This window comes from Mobula hypostoma, chromosome 8, assembly GCF_963921235.1.
Source record: "Mobula hypostoma chromosome 8, sMobHyp1.1, whole genome shotgun sequence".
Classification (NCBI taxonomy): domain Eukaryota; kingdom Metazoa; phylum Chordata; class Chondrichthyes; order Myliobatiformes; family Myliobatidae; genus Mobula; species Mobula hypostoma.
In genome coordinates, this window is record NC_086104.1 from 129,933,793 (window position 1) to 129,948,755 (window position 14,963).

Here is a 14,963-nt window from a genome sequence, read left to right on the forward strand (position 1 = left end):
GTGGGGTCATCAGCAAACTTGAATCTGGCATTGGAGCTGTGCTTAGCCACAGTCCTAAAGGGATGTCCTTCTATTCTGCGCCTGTGCTCTCTGGTCCTAGAGTCTCCCACTATTGGAAATATTCCCTGCACATCCCCTCCACCTTAGCCTTTAAACATTCAAGCAGCACACACACAATGCTGGAGGATCTCAGCAGACCCAGCAGCATCTAGGGAAAGAGTACAGTCGACTCATGTCCTTTAAACATTCAGCAGGTTTAAATGAGATATTCCCCCCCCCCGACTAACTATCTAAATTCCAGTGAATACACGCCCACAGCCATAATTGCTCCTCATACATCAACTCGTTCATTCTCATAAACCTCCTCTGGACCCTCTCCAATACCAGTACATCCATTCTTAGATAAGGTGTCCAAAACTGCTCACTTTCCTCCATTTGTAGTCTGACCTATGGCTTATAATGCCTTATAAAGCCACAGTATTACATTAACACAAAATAATCTGCAGATGCTGGGATCAAAGCAACACTCACAGTACGCTGGAGGAACTCAGCAGGTCGGGCAGCATCCGTGGAAACGATGAGTCAACGTTTCGGGCCGGAACCCTTCGTCAGGACTGAAGAGGGAAGGGGAAGAGGCCCTTTAAAGAAGGTGGGAGGAGGGTCGGAAGGAGAAGACTGGTAGGTTCAGTTGAAAAACCAGTAATTTGAAAGACAAAGGTGTGGGAGAGGGGAAGCAGGGAGGTGATAGGCAGGAAAACAATGGGTAGTAGAAGGAGGCGGAACCATGAGGGAGGTGATAGGCAGTTGGGGGAGGGGGCAGAGTGACATGGGGATAGAGGAAGGGAGGGGGAGGGAATTACAGGAAGTTGGAGAATTCTATGTTCATACCAAGGGGCTGGAGACTACCCAGACGGTATATGAGGTGTTGTTTTCCTGCCTATCACCTCCCTGCTTCCCCTCCCCCACCTCTTTGTCTTTCAGATTACTGGTTTTTCAACTGAACCTACCAGCCTTCTACTTCCAACCCTACCCCACCTTCTTTATAGGGCCTCTGCCCCTTCCCTCTTCAGACCTGATGAAGGGTTCCGGCCCGAAACGTCGACTCATCATTTCCGTGGATGCTGCCCGACCTGCTGAGTTCCTCCAGCGTATTGTGAGTGTTACAGTATTACATTCTTGCTTCTATTTTCTAGTCTTCTTGAAATGAACGCTATCATTTTATTTTGCCTTCCCTACCACGGACTCAACCTGCCAATTAATCTTCAGGGAAACCCGCACCAGAAGTCCCACCTCTGATTTCTGAACTTGCTCCCCATTGTGAAAATAATCTATGCCTTTATTCCTTCTACCAAAGCGCATAACTATACACCTCATTACATTGTATTCCATCTGCCACTTCTTTGCCCATTCGCCTAAGTCCTTCTGCAAACTCCCTGCTTTCTCATCATTACTTGGCTTCTTCACTTGCTTTTGAATCATCTGCAAGCTTGGCCACAAAGCCATCAATTCCATCATTGAGACAATTGACATATAACATGATAAGTAGCAGACCCAAAACTGACCCCTGCGGATCACCACTAGTCACCATCAGCCAACCAGAAAAGGTCCCACTCTTTACCTTCCACCGGTTAGCCAACCTTCTGTCCATTCTAGTATCTTTCCTGTCACACTCTGCACGCTAAATACCCAAACTGGTTCAGAGCATTGGTCCTAACCCATTTATACAATTTCTCAAACTGCTGAGGAAATTATTAAGGAAATTGCAGGACTGGATTGGGGTTTTATTTGATTTTATATGATTTTATTTTCCAGTATGATATTAGAAAAGGTCCAAGATGTATTATCTGGTTCTGTGGATGTGTACATTTCACCCGTCCAACTTCGTTGCATATTTTGAATTCTTTTGGTTCTGTGAGTCTCTGAGAATGCAAATATTGAATTCAAAGGTTCATTTATTAAAGTAATATCCCAACTTCTGTGCCTTCACAGCGCAAAATTAGTTAATCGGCTGGATGTTTCATATCACAACACGCTGGAGGAACTCAGCAGTTTGGGCAGCATCAGTGGAAACGACGAGTCGACGTTTCGGGCCGGAACCCTTCGTCAGGACTGGCCTGAAACATCGACTCATCGTTTCCACGGATGCTGCCCGACCTGCTGGGTTCCTCCAGCGTGTTGTGAGTGTTGCTTTGACCCCAGCGTCTGCAGAGTATTTTGTGTTTTGGATGTTTCAGACAGGTGTCATTGGTAAGTGGTGGTGCAGAGCAAGGCAGACCAACTGGCTGAATCAAATTATAGGCCCTTTTTAGGTGATATGGAATAGTTATATAGAATGCGCCATGTTTACTTTACATTTCAATGTATATGAGATCAATTATGGAAATGTACGTCTACTAATTTTGAAGGATAAAGTGAATTATATCTGTTTACAGCAATGACTACGATACTGTACTTTAAACGTACTATGTTTTTTTGAGTTTCGCGTTGTCGTTTTTCTTGTCTCCTGCGACTTCCTGTAGAAGTCTCTCAGCGCTGTTGCGGGGTGAGACTCCGTGGAGACGCGGTTACTGCTCCGTGCTGCATCCTGGGAAATGTATTCATTCTCGAACCACCTGACTGTCAGATGCCAGGAAAAGGACTACAATTCCCGGCGGCAACAGGCGCACGGCGCATGCGTATTCGGTGGACGGCTGTTAAATAGCGGCTGAGATTGGAGCGGGAGAGTGAGTGGAGGTAAAGAAAACATTGTAAAAATAATTTAACAGCAAAACGTATAGTATTAAACATGTTACTGTCCGCGTTTTATAAGGTGTGATGAAGTATCAAGGGCTCAAAACAAAGATTATCATGACGCGAATCAAATCTGGAAATGCCAGGGTTAATCTGAATTGTATTGAGATTATTCATAAAAATATAATTTAATGTATAATTCACCGAGGGGTCAATTGCTGCTGAGTTGCTTGTGTTTAATTTCACCGTTTTGGGTATTGCCATTTTCATAGCTCCATGTTGAATCTGGGTCAATGTGTTACTCTTACATTGCAGGCGAAGCTTTACCAATTCATTTTCCACCTCTTCCTGTTCGAACCCCTCTCCTGCAGGCACTTCCAATCCTTAAGGGAAGACGGGAGCACGCAGAACTGGAGAGTGGCCATTTTTCGGGGAACCCATGTCACAACAAAGAGTTCAGTCTTTCCCAATAGGTACTCTAGAAAAATGAGGGGCTTGCTAAACTGGTTCCATTGGCGATGGGATGAACCAGGTTAGAAATACCTCAAAAAGAAATGGTCTTAATTTGGTTTTTGGTAGGTGAGATCAAGTGAATTGAATCTCCTTGGAGATGTTAGTGCTGTCTTAAATGAAGATATGGATATATGTTAATGTATGCTTCAATTTAGCCTGGTCTTATTGTCTTTTCATCTGCCCAAATCCCTTGACAGTATCTGGGTTAGCCTCTTGACCTCTGTTGTGGGCCCAGGGATAGAAGAAAGTATCTCGCCATTTTCTCAGATCTGTTTTTATCTGACCTTTTGTTGTTGATGTAAAAGGTTAAACCTTTCCAAAGCACCATGAAGAAATCAAAGCATTTGATTCCAATGGGCAAGGGCTTTTGATTTTGGTAAGTATTGCTTATTCAGGCATTCAAGCCTGTCTCCCCACTTGTCTTTGCCCTGTGATTTGTCGTCATCTTCTTACCCCACCACCCCCTGCTGGACCATCGTTCACCAGAGTCCTTTGCCCTGGGCTAGTCTTTCAAATTGTTCCCAGGTGTAGCCCATCTTCGAGACACCTACTCTCCCAGGTATGAGTTCTTTGGAGCTTCTGTTGGCATTTCTGTAGCATTGGTGATTTTTTATGTGATGAGGTTGCTAGCCCCATGTCCAACTCTCCTCCTTTCGAATTTTCAAAGTGCATTTACCATCAAACAATGTATAAGTTATACAACCTTGAGATTTATTTGCTTACAGGCAGTCAGACCTGGGACCGTCCATGGCATAGTTCTGTGATTTTTTTTTTGTCAGATGCTCTGTATTTATAGGTGTATCCTCTGGACATAGAAGGGCAAAAGAATGAGCAACATGGTAGTATTATGATGATCGTGACTGGATCTAATAGCAAATGGAGAATTATTAATGCTAACAGAATGGCAAAGTCAACAATGATCCTGAAGGAGCAATATTGACGGTAAATGAAGCACCATGCAATGGAAGCAATGACACTGCAGACAGGGTTAATGTAATGCCATGCTGCAAGATAAATATTTACCTAATTGTGAAAATCATAGAATCAAAATAATCCAGGACAAAAATTGTGAAATAAAATTAGTATTTTTTTGGAATTGGCCAATTGATATTGTTCATGCTTCTTATGGAAAGATGAGAGGAGGAAGACATAAGAGACTGCAGATATTGGAATCTGGACCAAAAATTGAACTGCAAGAAGAACTCATCAGATCAGGCACAATATTGTGGAGGCAAAGAGTCTCAACCTGAAATGTCAACCATCCCTTTGTGTCTACAGATGCAGCTTGGCCTTCTGAGTTCTTACAATGGTTTATTTTTTTGCTTTGGCAAGGTGAACCCCCTCTTTTGTGATACCTTGCTTTAATTAGTCTCACAATGTCCTCCAAGTGAGATTTGCAAATATTTCCTCAGCCTCTAGTTACAACCATGGATCCACTAGCTTTGACACCCTGTCTTTACCTCTTGCCACTCTATTACTGGGGTCAGATCTGAAACTCTCCATCTGGAGCAAGTGTAATATCAACCTGTATTTCAAGCATCTCTGTGTTGGGGTTCTCATTGACTCCAAATAAGGAGTAATGTTTCACCATTAGATATATTCCAAAGATGTACCGGTTATTAGGTTAAAAGGTCATTGTAAATTGTCCTGTGATTAGGATAGGGTTAAATAGTTGGTGGCTGGGCAGTGCCACTTGTTGGGCTGGAAGGGCAGGTTCTGCACTGTATCTCTAAATAAAATAAAATTAATCCATAATTTTATCACTATTCATTATTTCATCTCTTGGTCATTGAGCTGATAATTTGTATTATTTCATGTAAAAGTAAAATACTGCAGATTCTGTATTTTATAATTTTATTCTAAATATTATGACTTTGGGACATTATTAGCTAAAAATGTCATCATTTTAATGAAATATCTATGGTTTCAGCTGCTGCTTTATCTAATGGTTGTTAAACATTATGCTTTACATTTCAACTTGAGCTACCAAGTTTTCTGATTTCTGAAATCAGAAGGTCATTTAGCCTGTTAAATTTGTGCTAGCTCTCAGTGTAATCCCATCCACTCGTCCACATCTCCCTGTATCATATTCTCTCCCATTTAACCATCAACTGTCCTCTTCACCACCAATTTCCTTCTTCCCACATGGACAATGGGTAACTTACAGTAGCCAATTAGCTCACCAGAACACTTGGAGAAAACCCATGAGAGCACAAGGAGAGTGCACAAACTCCACAAAGGTTGTACTTGGACTGCAAGAGCTGTGAGAAATTGGCTCCACCTGCTATGTCACTGTGCTGTCCCTCTACAAATAACTCGACGTTGGCCTCCATAATATATAGGCTCGGTCTAGAACTAGAGGGCACAGATTTAAGGTGACAGGCACAAAATTTAAAGGAGGTAATTGTGGTAAATACCTGGAACAATCTGCTGAGGTGGAGGAGGGGATGGATTCAATTACAATCTTTAAGAGGCATACTTGGATAGAAAAATCCTAGAGGGACATGGATCTAATGCAGATAAATAGGTTGGCGTATACGGGCATCATGGTCAGCATAGACAATGTGGGCTGGAAAGTTTGTTTCTGTGCTTTTATGATTTTGTCGTCAGTTGTAGTGTGTATGTCAGTTGAGAGATTGTACTGAGATCTGCCTTTAGTGTTGTCCTGTGGCTGGTTTGGGGACATGTGACGTATCAGGTAGTTGAAGATCTCCACTTTTATGGTCTGAATTTTAAAAAGATGGAATTCACTCAAAAGACTGGACATCTTGGTTTCTGTAGGTGAATCAGACAGTGCAAGTGAAGAGTAGATCTTGTTTTATTGATGAGCTTTAGTTCAGAAGAAACAAACAGAGGTTTTATTTCCTCCATAACAATTAGTCATGTTAAGGTGAAATTTTAATGAAATCCTCATGGAATTCATTGTGTGAAGCCAATGTCTGCTTGCTTCATGAGTTGGAGTGTGACTATATAAGGCCTATTCTGACTGTGGACAGAACCTGGTTATTAGAGAATAAATGGGTTTTGAATGCAGCTTGATTCAAGTCTGAAATAAGAACAAAATATGGATTTGACAACATTGGAAGGATTTCTCATAGTCTGAGAAATTAGACATTCGTTTGTTTTCTCCTTCGGGTAATGATGAAACCTGTGGTCTGTTTTCAACACGTTTTAATTTTGAATATATATTAGAAATGTCAGGTAGTACTAATAAAGATTCTCTCCTTCTTCCCGTGATTTAATTTCCTCACAACCAAAGCTGTTAAAAATTTGACAAATCATATTCTTACCAGTGACGTTTCACTTGGCATATACGTAGTCCTACCTTTGAGACCTAACTCAGAAGTTACAAAGTGATCATTTCTGGTCATGTGATTATTACACTCCGTACTGCAGTCACTGAAACAATTCCTGAGACCTTTGCCATTCAGAAGGTAGCCAGACTCCTAAGCTGTGGTTTCTGTGTCTGATCCCTGTCCAGTAACTCTTATTAGGAAGATTGCATGTGCAGGTATTGTGTGAGGAAAGCAAGTGTTATCCTCACACAAGTGATTCTCTCTGTATCCTGCTAACACTTACTATTTGTAGTCACTCGTAAAATACTCTTTTTGGGTGAAGTGCTGAAATATTGATCACTGAACGCAACCTACCAGATCACTTTCAAGGACTATACAACTCATGTTCTCAGTATTATTTATTTACTCGTTTATTTATTATTATTTTTGTATTTGCACAGTTTGACTTCATTTTTTGATTGATTTGGTTGCTTGTCAGTCTTTGTGTGTAGTTTTTCATTGATTCTATTGTATTTCTTGGTTCTACTGTGAATGCCTGCAAGAAAAAGAATCTCAGTGTACTTTGATAACAAAATTACCTTGGAATATTAGAAAGTTTTTGACAAGAACAGGCCATTCGGCTCAACAAAGCTTGCCAAATTCCTATTCACATGGTGTGTTGAAATAACTATCGAGTTCAATTTGAAAGTCTCAAAGGTACTATTCTCAACTACACAACTAGGTAGTTTGTTCCATGAGTCCAAAACTCGCTGTGTAAGGAAACACTTCCTGGTGTTGGTCTGAAATCTCTCCTTAACCAGTCTCCACCTATGGCCCCGTCTCCTTGATGCTGGCATCCACTTTACTTATATCCGTAATGATTTTGAACACTTCTATCATTCTCCTTTCACTCTACATTTACTTAGGCTAAAAGACTTAATTCTTTCAATCTTCCTTCATAGCTCATACCCTACAGATCTAGAACGAGCCTAGTCACCCTTCTCTGAACTGGCTCCAGTGCCTTCATATCCCTCACACAATATGGAGACCAGAATTGTACACAGTACCCAAGGTGTGGTGTCACAAGCGCATTATACAGCTTGAGGAGAATATCCCTAGACGTGAACTCCACTAAGTGCATTATATAACCCGACTTTCTATCAGCCTTCCTATTGTCACTTATGTGCATTGTCTAGATGCTGATAATGATGAGTCTACCAAGACGCCCAAATCTTTCTCATATACAGTGCACTTTCTAACTCGAGACCAACCCCACCCCCAGTGTATATTACAACTGAACTTTCAAATATAGTGCTTCTCTACACCAAGGTGCATTGGAATAGGCAGGAACTATAGATAAAGAAGATATGTAAGTCTGTGGGTAAATCCTAAGCAGGAATGAATACAAATGCTTGGCTTTTAGTTTACTTTTACTGTTTTTATGTCATTTTCTTCAGAGAGATTCTGCGTCAATCAAATTTAAATTAGATCTTTGAAAGGATGAAAAGTTGCTAGAAAATCGAAGGAGTTCTTCAATCATTCAGCACAAAAACCCAAGGGACCACTATAACAACAACTAAGACCCCGACTGCAAGGCTCTGAACATCATTGAACAAATGTTTATACCAGATTTTGTGGTTTGAGTGTGGCATACAAAGGATAGTGTTTCCTCACTAAAAAAGCAACACATATTTCCCTTTGTGCAGCACACATCAAATTAAATGGCTGCATTTTGTAATAAATTCATTGTCAGCTTCCTGTGCTGTATATGAGTTGGCTAGTGCTTATCGTCACTGCACATACAACAGGAACTCCAGCTGCACCTTCCTTAACTGTACAACCACTGAACAAGGCAACAGGAATTAATGCAGAAGACATTATATAAAAGGATCAGACTTCTTTCTTGTGAGAGACTTGAGATCATTTGGCTATAAAGATGTGTAGGTTAATTTCTACACAAATCCAGATATCAGCTGTTGAAGAGTTCTGGTTTTGTTCTGTGCTGGTAAACTGCTACCCTGAATCCAAGGCACTTTGTTGAGAAGAGTTAAGAGATTCCTATTTTCAGCCTGTGCATAGGGAGCATATGGTTTGAAAACCTCTTCGGCATCCCTGAGCAGAAGCAACACCCATTGCCATAGGAACCTGCAAAAAACAATGGACGGGGACCAGCTTTGTAGAACTGAGACGAAGGAGAAGGTATGTGAATCAAAGGGAGGGAATTGGACAGACACAGTACCTGACTTAGATCCAGCTGTGTGAATAATTACAGAATACACATGGTAAAAATATCTTCTTAATAATTAATGCTGATCAAGAAGTAAAGTGAGACAAGGTTACGTTAGCCTACAGTGCTACTGTGTGAGATACTGGTGTAGTATCCCGTTGTTTGTAGATCTCACAGTGGTAGTGTATGCACTGTGAACACCAGTAAATCCTGTATTCTCCTGGTATGTATTTTTGAGTGTGAGCATATTCACACTATTGGGTAAAGCATGCATTATCAGGTGCACACATTAATGTATCCAGGTTGTTGGTATAGTTCACATTGTTATGGTTCCTGATGCAACTTGCTGATATGACTTCAGGATTGAATGGCTTGATATATGAAAAGCATCTGATGGCTCTGGGCCTGTATTCGCTAGAATTCAGAAGAATGAAGGGCGACCTCATTGAAACCTACCAAAAGGTGAAAGGCCTTGATAGAGTGGATGTGGAGAGGGTGTTTCCTATGGTGGGAGAGTCTAAGATCAGAGGGGACAGCCTCTGAATACAGAGACTCATTTTAGAACAGAGATGAGAAAGAATTTCTGTAGTCAGAGAGCAGTGAATTTGTGGAATTTGTTGCCACAGGTAGCTGTGGAAGGCCAAATCTTTATGTATATTTAAGGTAAAGGTGGATAGATTATTAGCCAGGGCATGAAAGGATATGGTGAAGATGGGGCGGGGGGGCGAAGGCAGGTGATTGGGGCCGAGAGGAAAAATGGATCAGCCATGATGAAATGGTGGAGCAGACTCGATAGGCTAAATGGCCTAATTCTGCTCCTGTATCTTGTGGTCTTGTATGGCAACTTGCATCAGTAGTACACACTTGCCTAAAGGTCAGAAAGTTATAGATTGAAGTCTCCACCATCTTTCAGATGACTACACAAGACAAAAACTTTGCCTTCCTCTTTAAATCAAGCCGAGGTATCCCAATTTCAATGGATAATGTGGAACTTTGTGATCTCGTTACCTATTATCTGTGGGCTCCAAGCTATTTCATTTCTGTGTGGGCCCTTACTGCTGTATTTTCCTACACTACAATATTGATTATATTTCAAAAGTCTTTCATTTTCTAAAGTGTTTTGTAATCTTTGAAATCTTATTGGCATAGAACGCTAGGGCTGAGTCTTGTAAATTGGGATTAGTATGGATGTGTACTTGATGAGCAGTATAGACAGGATGGGCCAAAAAGTTTCTCTGTGCTGTATGAATCTGATTCTAAATACAAATTCATTTTCTGTTACTACCTCCCGCACTGGTTCTAAATCCTGTGCTTTCTCTGTATACGTGATGTTACAGTATCTTACCTCATTGTAATATCCTTTTCTTAAAGCAGGGGCAAAGAGTGCAAATAAAGGAAGCCCTTTGAGTTGGCTGCTGGTGACCAGTGGTGTTCCGCAGGAGTTGGTGTTGAGATCGCTTCTTTTAATGTTGTATGGATAATGGAATTGAGGGCTAATATGAAGTTAGGTGGAGGAGCAGGTAGTGTTGAGAAAGCTAGGAGTCTGCAGAGGGACTGAGACAGATTGCCCATTCTCCCAAAGGAGTGGCAGATGGACCACTGTGTTGGGAAGTGTATGGGCATTCACTTTGGTAGCAGGAATAAAGGTGTTGACTATCTAAACGGTGGTGGTGGTGGTGGGGGAGGGGGGCGGAGTTCAAAAATCAGAGGTGCAAAAGGACTTGGGAATCCTCGTGCAGGATTCCTTGAAGGTTGAGTCAGTGGTGAGGAAGACAAATGTAATGTTAGCATTCATTTCGCGAGGACTAGAATATAAAAGCAAAGATGTAATTCTGAGGCTTTATAAGGCATTGGTCAGATTGCACTTGGAGTAATTTTGGGCCCTTTATCAAAGAAAAGATATGCTGTCATTGGAGAGGGTCCAGAGAAGGTTCAGAAGAATGATTCAGGGAATGAAAGGATTACCAGATGAGGAGTGTTTGATGGCTCTGGGCCAGTACTCCCTAGTATTTATAAGAATGAGGGAGAGATCTTGAAACCTATCAAATATTGAAAAGACTGAATAGGGTGTTTCCTAGAGTGGGGGATTCTAGGACCAGAGGGCATAGTCTCAGAATAGAGGGACGTCCATTTAGAACAGAAATGAAGAGGAATTTCTTCAGCCATAGGGTAGTGAATCTGTGGAATTCATTGACACAGGCTGCTGTGGAGGACAAGCCATTGAATATATTTAAAGTGGAGGTTGATAGGTTCGTGATTGGTCAGGATGTCAAAGGTTACAGGGAAGGCAGAAGAATGAGGTTGAGAGGGCTAATAAATCTGTGAAGGAATGGTGGAGCAGACTTGATGGGCTGAATGGCCTAATTCCACTCCTATGTCTCAAGCTCTTATGGTCTTCTCAACCATTTGCCCTCCTCCACTTTCTCTGCTACCTAGACTAACTTGTTTTCTCTGCTTCTCAGATCTGATGAAGGGTGTCAGGCCAGAAGCATCAACTATTTCTCTTGCTATAGATGCTGTCTGGCCTGCTGAGTTGTTCTTGCATTTTCAGTTTTTATTGCAATATTCTGTACTGCTATATTCTCATTGTTTGCTGCACAGTTAAAGTTTATTATTTCTTCATTGCACCATAGATTCCCTGGGTTGTTCTGACCCTTATATATGTAATATGATATTCTCCTGCCAAGTTACATTCCGTTAACTATATCTTGTTCTTTTAACAGTGTTTCATACTGTAAACCCTGTCACACGCTGTTACTTGTAATCTCTCAAGTGTCAAAGTATCTGATATCATCCATAGTTTCACTACCTTGCACTGCTTGTACTCTGCTGTAGTGAGATCAGTATTTCAAATGAGAGCCATTTCAGTCTAAGCATTGAGCCTCACGGGTTTCTGCCCTTTAGGGGCGTTTTTGAGTAGCATGATCATATGATTTCAGCATGAGCCTTTCCACCTATTTGCTGTTTTTTGCTGCATTGTGCAATCTGAATATAATTTAGTTAAATGAGCTTGGCAAGGGGAGGTATTAGTCACCCACCCGCTTATACAAGTGCAAATGACTGTATAACTTGTTCTCTGCAGGTGTTGAATTTTCCTGGCATTGGGAATTGTGCCCCAGGTGCACTTCAAGAACAGCATGGTTACAAAAATGTACGTTTTTTTTTACTCTTAATGATGTTACTGAGAGTGGGGAGAGGATTGTCCAAGGTTCAGTTGAGATTGGAAGTGGGAATCAAGAGAGTAAGCAACAGAAGTTAAATAGGATTTTGTGGTTATTGGCTTAGTATTCACTTGCCACAGAAATGGAGGAACTCAATTTACACTAGCCAAAAGATCTTCAGGTTTGGAAGTTAAGTGTTAAGCTTAACACCAGGGTGGGACTAAAATATGAAAATGATATTCAGGCATGGGGAAATGTGCATCATTAATATCAGGAGCTCAGTAGGATTCAGATTCAGATTTATTACACGTACATCAAAACGTACAGTGAAATGTGCCGTTTGCATTAACAATGAACACACCCAAGGATGTTCTGGGGACAGCTTGCAAGTGTTGCCACACATTCTGGCATCAACATAGCCTGCCCACCATTGCCAGGCAGAACAGCCCCGTTCATCCCAGCATATACTCAGTCCTCTAACCCCCAGGACTGGCCACATTCAGTCTCCAGTGGATTCAGACTTGCAGACTTTGGGACTTCAACTTCCCTGGTGGGTGGGCTCGGGGCTCCAGCCATTGGGGTGCGACTTTCAGACTTATGATAGACCTTTGGGGCGCTAATCCTTGGTATCGACTCCAGGACGTGCCAGTGGCGACAAATTAGAACCCTAACTCCAGGCCTTGAACTCTGTTCTCCCCAGCTTGTGTACCAGAGGGTTCGCCGGCCTTCGTGCCTCCTGCTTGTATGGGACTCCAATCCTGGAACCTGCCGGTGACTTGCTGCCCTGGGCGGGGGGCAAAAGCCCTTGTCTTCACTGATCTGCCAGCCCAACATCTGACCATGAATAGCCTTTGTTTCCCATCCTCGCCGCTGGATAGACCGCAGAGCAGAGGCATAGGCTGCTACCTTACTTCTAACTCCCCTACATCCCTGCCCCTAAACTCTAACCTGACCCTTAATTTCCCTCTCTGCCCCCAAAACCTTCCCTATGAGCCTAAAAATACAACTAAGTCAGCGCCATCTTGACTGTTGGGTTTAGAGAAGTAAGGAGGGTGAGCTGAAAGAGGTGTTTAAAATTGTGAGCATGTTTGATGGGCTTAGACAGATTAGTTCTATTTACTAAAGTATTCAAATTAGAGATCATAAATGCAACAAATAAATCGGTATGATTCCCTTAAACCAGTTGAGAAAATGTAAAAGCGCACATACACAAATAACTGAGGGAGAAAGTGATAGAAGATTTTTAAACTGATTGGGTTAAATAAAGGAAAGGATGTTCATATATAGTGTTTACAAAGTAACAGATCATTTTGGCTGAATGGCCTAATACTGAATTGTACATTTTATGAAAGATATGACAACGTTTTCAGCATTTTTCTTATGGCTTCTAAATTACTGACGCATTTATCCACTTTTGTATCCCTTATGACACATCTGTATTACTCAGCCACCTCCATTACATAGTCTCAAATTTAAAGAGTTCTGGTTTCAATAAACACAATCCGTAATTATGAAAACGTGTCAGCTATCCCTTACCTGGGCTGTCAATCAGCTCAACAAGAAACCGGTCAGCATTGAGCTATAGATGGAAGGTGAAAGCTGTGCTGTTTGATCTTGATGAAAATCTGTTTTCACTTTACTTTCACTTAGTTAGATCTTGAGATGTAATTCATCAGGACTAAGAGGCACTAGCCAGCAGCTCCAACTTTGTGTACGGTCTGATCCTGACAAAGTGCAGACCTTTCTCATTTACGTTTACAAAAGAAAGGCAGTTAGTATTTTGGTAATTCACACTTCACTTCAAGAACATCCTTAGTTCCTTTATGCTTTCCATGACGTTTTTTCTTATGTGCATTTCAGGGTTTGCTGGGTTTGTGTCTACGTCCACAGGTGACTGATGACGCCTGCAACGGGAAAACAGTGCTGAAATCTATACCTGTGAGTAGAAAGAGTTTCCCAGACTTAACAGCCAGATTGAAACTGAATCCATGCGATAGCTGTCCACTATCCATTTTAGTGATTGGAGACTTATGAGATATTTGCTTCATAATTATTGTTGGTCTCTTTCCAGATTTCTACATTGAAACACAATGGCCTTCTACAGTCTCTTACAGCAGGTGGCGATGAGCAGAAACGTGAAGGCAAGTCTTTTCTCCAAAGTCTAATATGGGCGATGAAAGTTGGTTTTTGTGAAGATAACTTTCATCAGAAATTTTGCTTCCCTAAAACGCCAACCTCAGTTATGCTCTTTCAGCATAAGCTAGGGAAAGATATTTTGTCCTTGCTGAGTGGAAGCAAATTAGTTGGCGTGTAGGTAGTGAATTGAGAGAGATGGGTGAGTTATATTGTTTAATGTAAATTAATGTATTACACATGGGAGTAGTGCTGAAGGAGTCAGAAAAGTTCTCTAGATCTTCTCTAGTTCACCTGTATTTTTCAGATGGTTTGTTGGTCCTCTAGAATATTACCTGGGTGGGGAGTATGTAGTGATGCACAAGCCATTGAAGTTCTTTGACTCAGGCTGGTTGGGTTTTACAGTCCATCATTGTCCTGTACTCTTGTGTATTATTGATATTATTTTATAAACATGAAAGAATTGAATAATGCAGAGATTATAGTTGTAAGTGTACTGATACAAGTTGGTTCAGGCAATGTGTTTGAAGTTGTGTAGGGGAGATGATTAAAAAAGTGCTTAGATTACCCATGAATTCTGAAGTGGGAAGAAATGGCTCTTGTGTACGGTTTTAACCAGTGAAAGGGAAGTGTTTACACTCGCTGTGCCCTGATGCAGTGTTCTGACCTAGAATGTTGAAAATTCTGTCCCTTCCACTGAGGTTGCTTGACCAGCTGAGTTCTTCCAGTACATTGTTGCTCCACATTTCAGCATCTGCAGTCACTTGTGTCTCCCTAACTTTGATTCTTGCTGTTTTTATCTAGCGGAAGTGACATTGGAGGTGCTGCAGGCAGAGGCAGAGTGGGAAGCTTTGGAAACAGCACAAAGAGGTGAGATACCACTTTCTTCAGGTTGCACCTGCCTTCCGTTACAATGGAAGCTAG

The 14,963-nt window shown here is 41.5% G+C and overlaps 1 protein-coding gene across 4 annotated transcripts in view; it reads left to right on the forward strand.

Annotated features, from left to right (window-relative positions):
- The first annotated feature begins 2,646 nt into the window (after window positions 1-2,646).
- The window catches only part of elmod3 (ELMO/CED-12 domain containing 3), a 31,256-nt gene continuing 18,939 nt past the window's right edge, over window positions 2,647-14,963 (forward strand). Inside the window, exons 1-8 of one of the 4 annotated variants that reach the window (XM_063056829.1) lie at window positions 2,647-2,733; window positions 3,102-3,262; window positions 4,023-4,185; window positions 7,976-8,717; window positions 11,828-11,896; window positions 13,767-13,844; window positions 13,978-14,047; window positions 14,844-14,909. In XM_063056829.1, the coding sequence (XP_062912899.1) occupies window positions 8,676-8,717; window positions 11,828-11,896; window positions 13,767-13,844; window positions 13,978-14,047; window positions 14,844-14,909 (325 nt within the window). In that variant the 5' untranslated portion in view covers window positions 2,647-2,733; window positions 3,102-3,262; window positions 4,023-4,185; window positions 7,976-8,675. The remainder of the gene's footprint in view (window positions 2,734-3,101; window positions 3,263-4,022; window positions 4,186-7,975; window positions 8,718-11,827; window positions 11,897-13,766; window positions 13,845-13,977; window positions 14,048-14,843; window positions 14,910-14,963) is intronic. The other 3 variants (XM_063056830.1, XM_063056832.1, XM_063056831.1) reach the window with 3 other exon arrangements.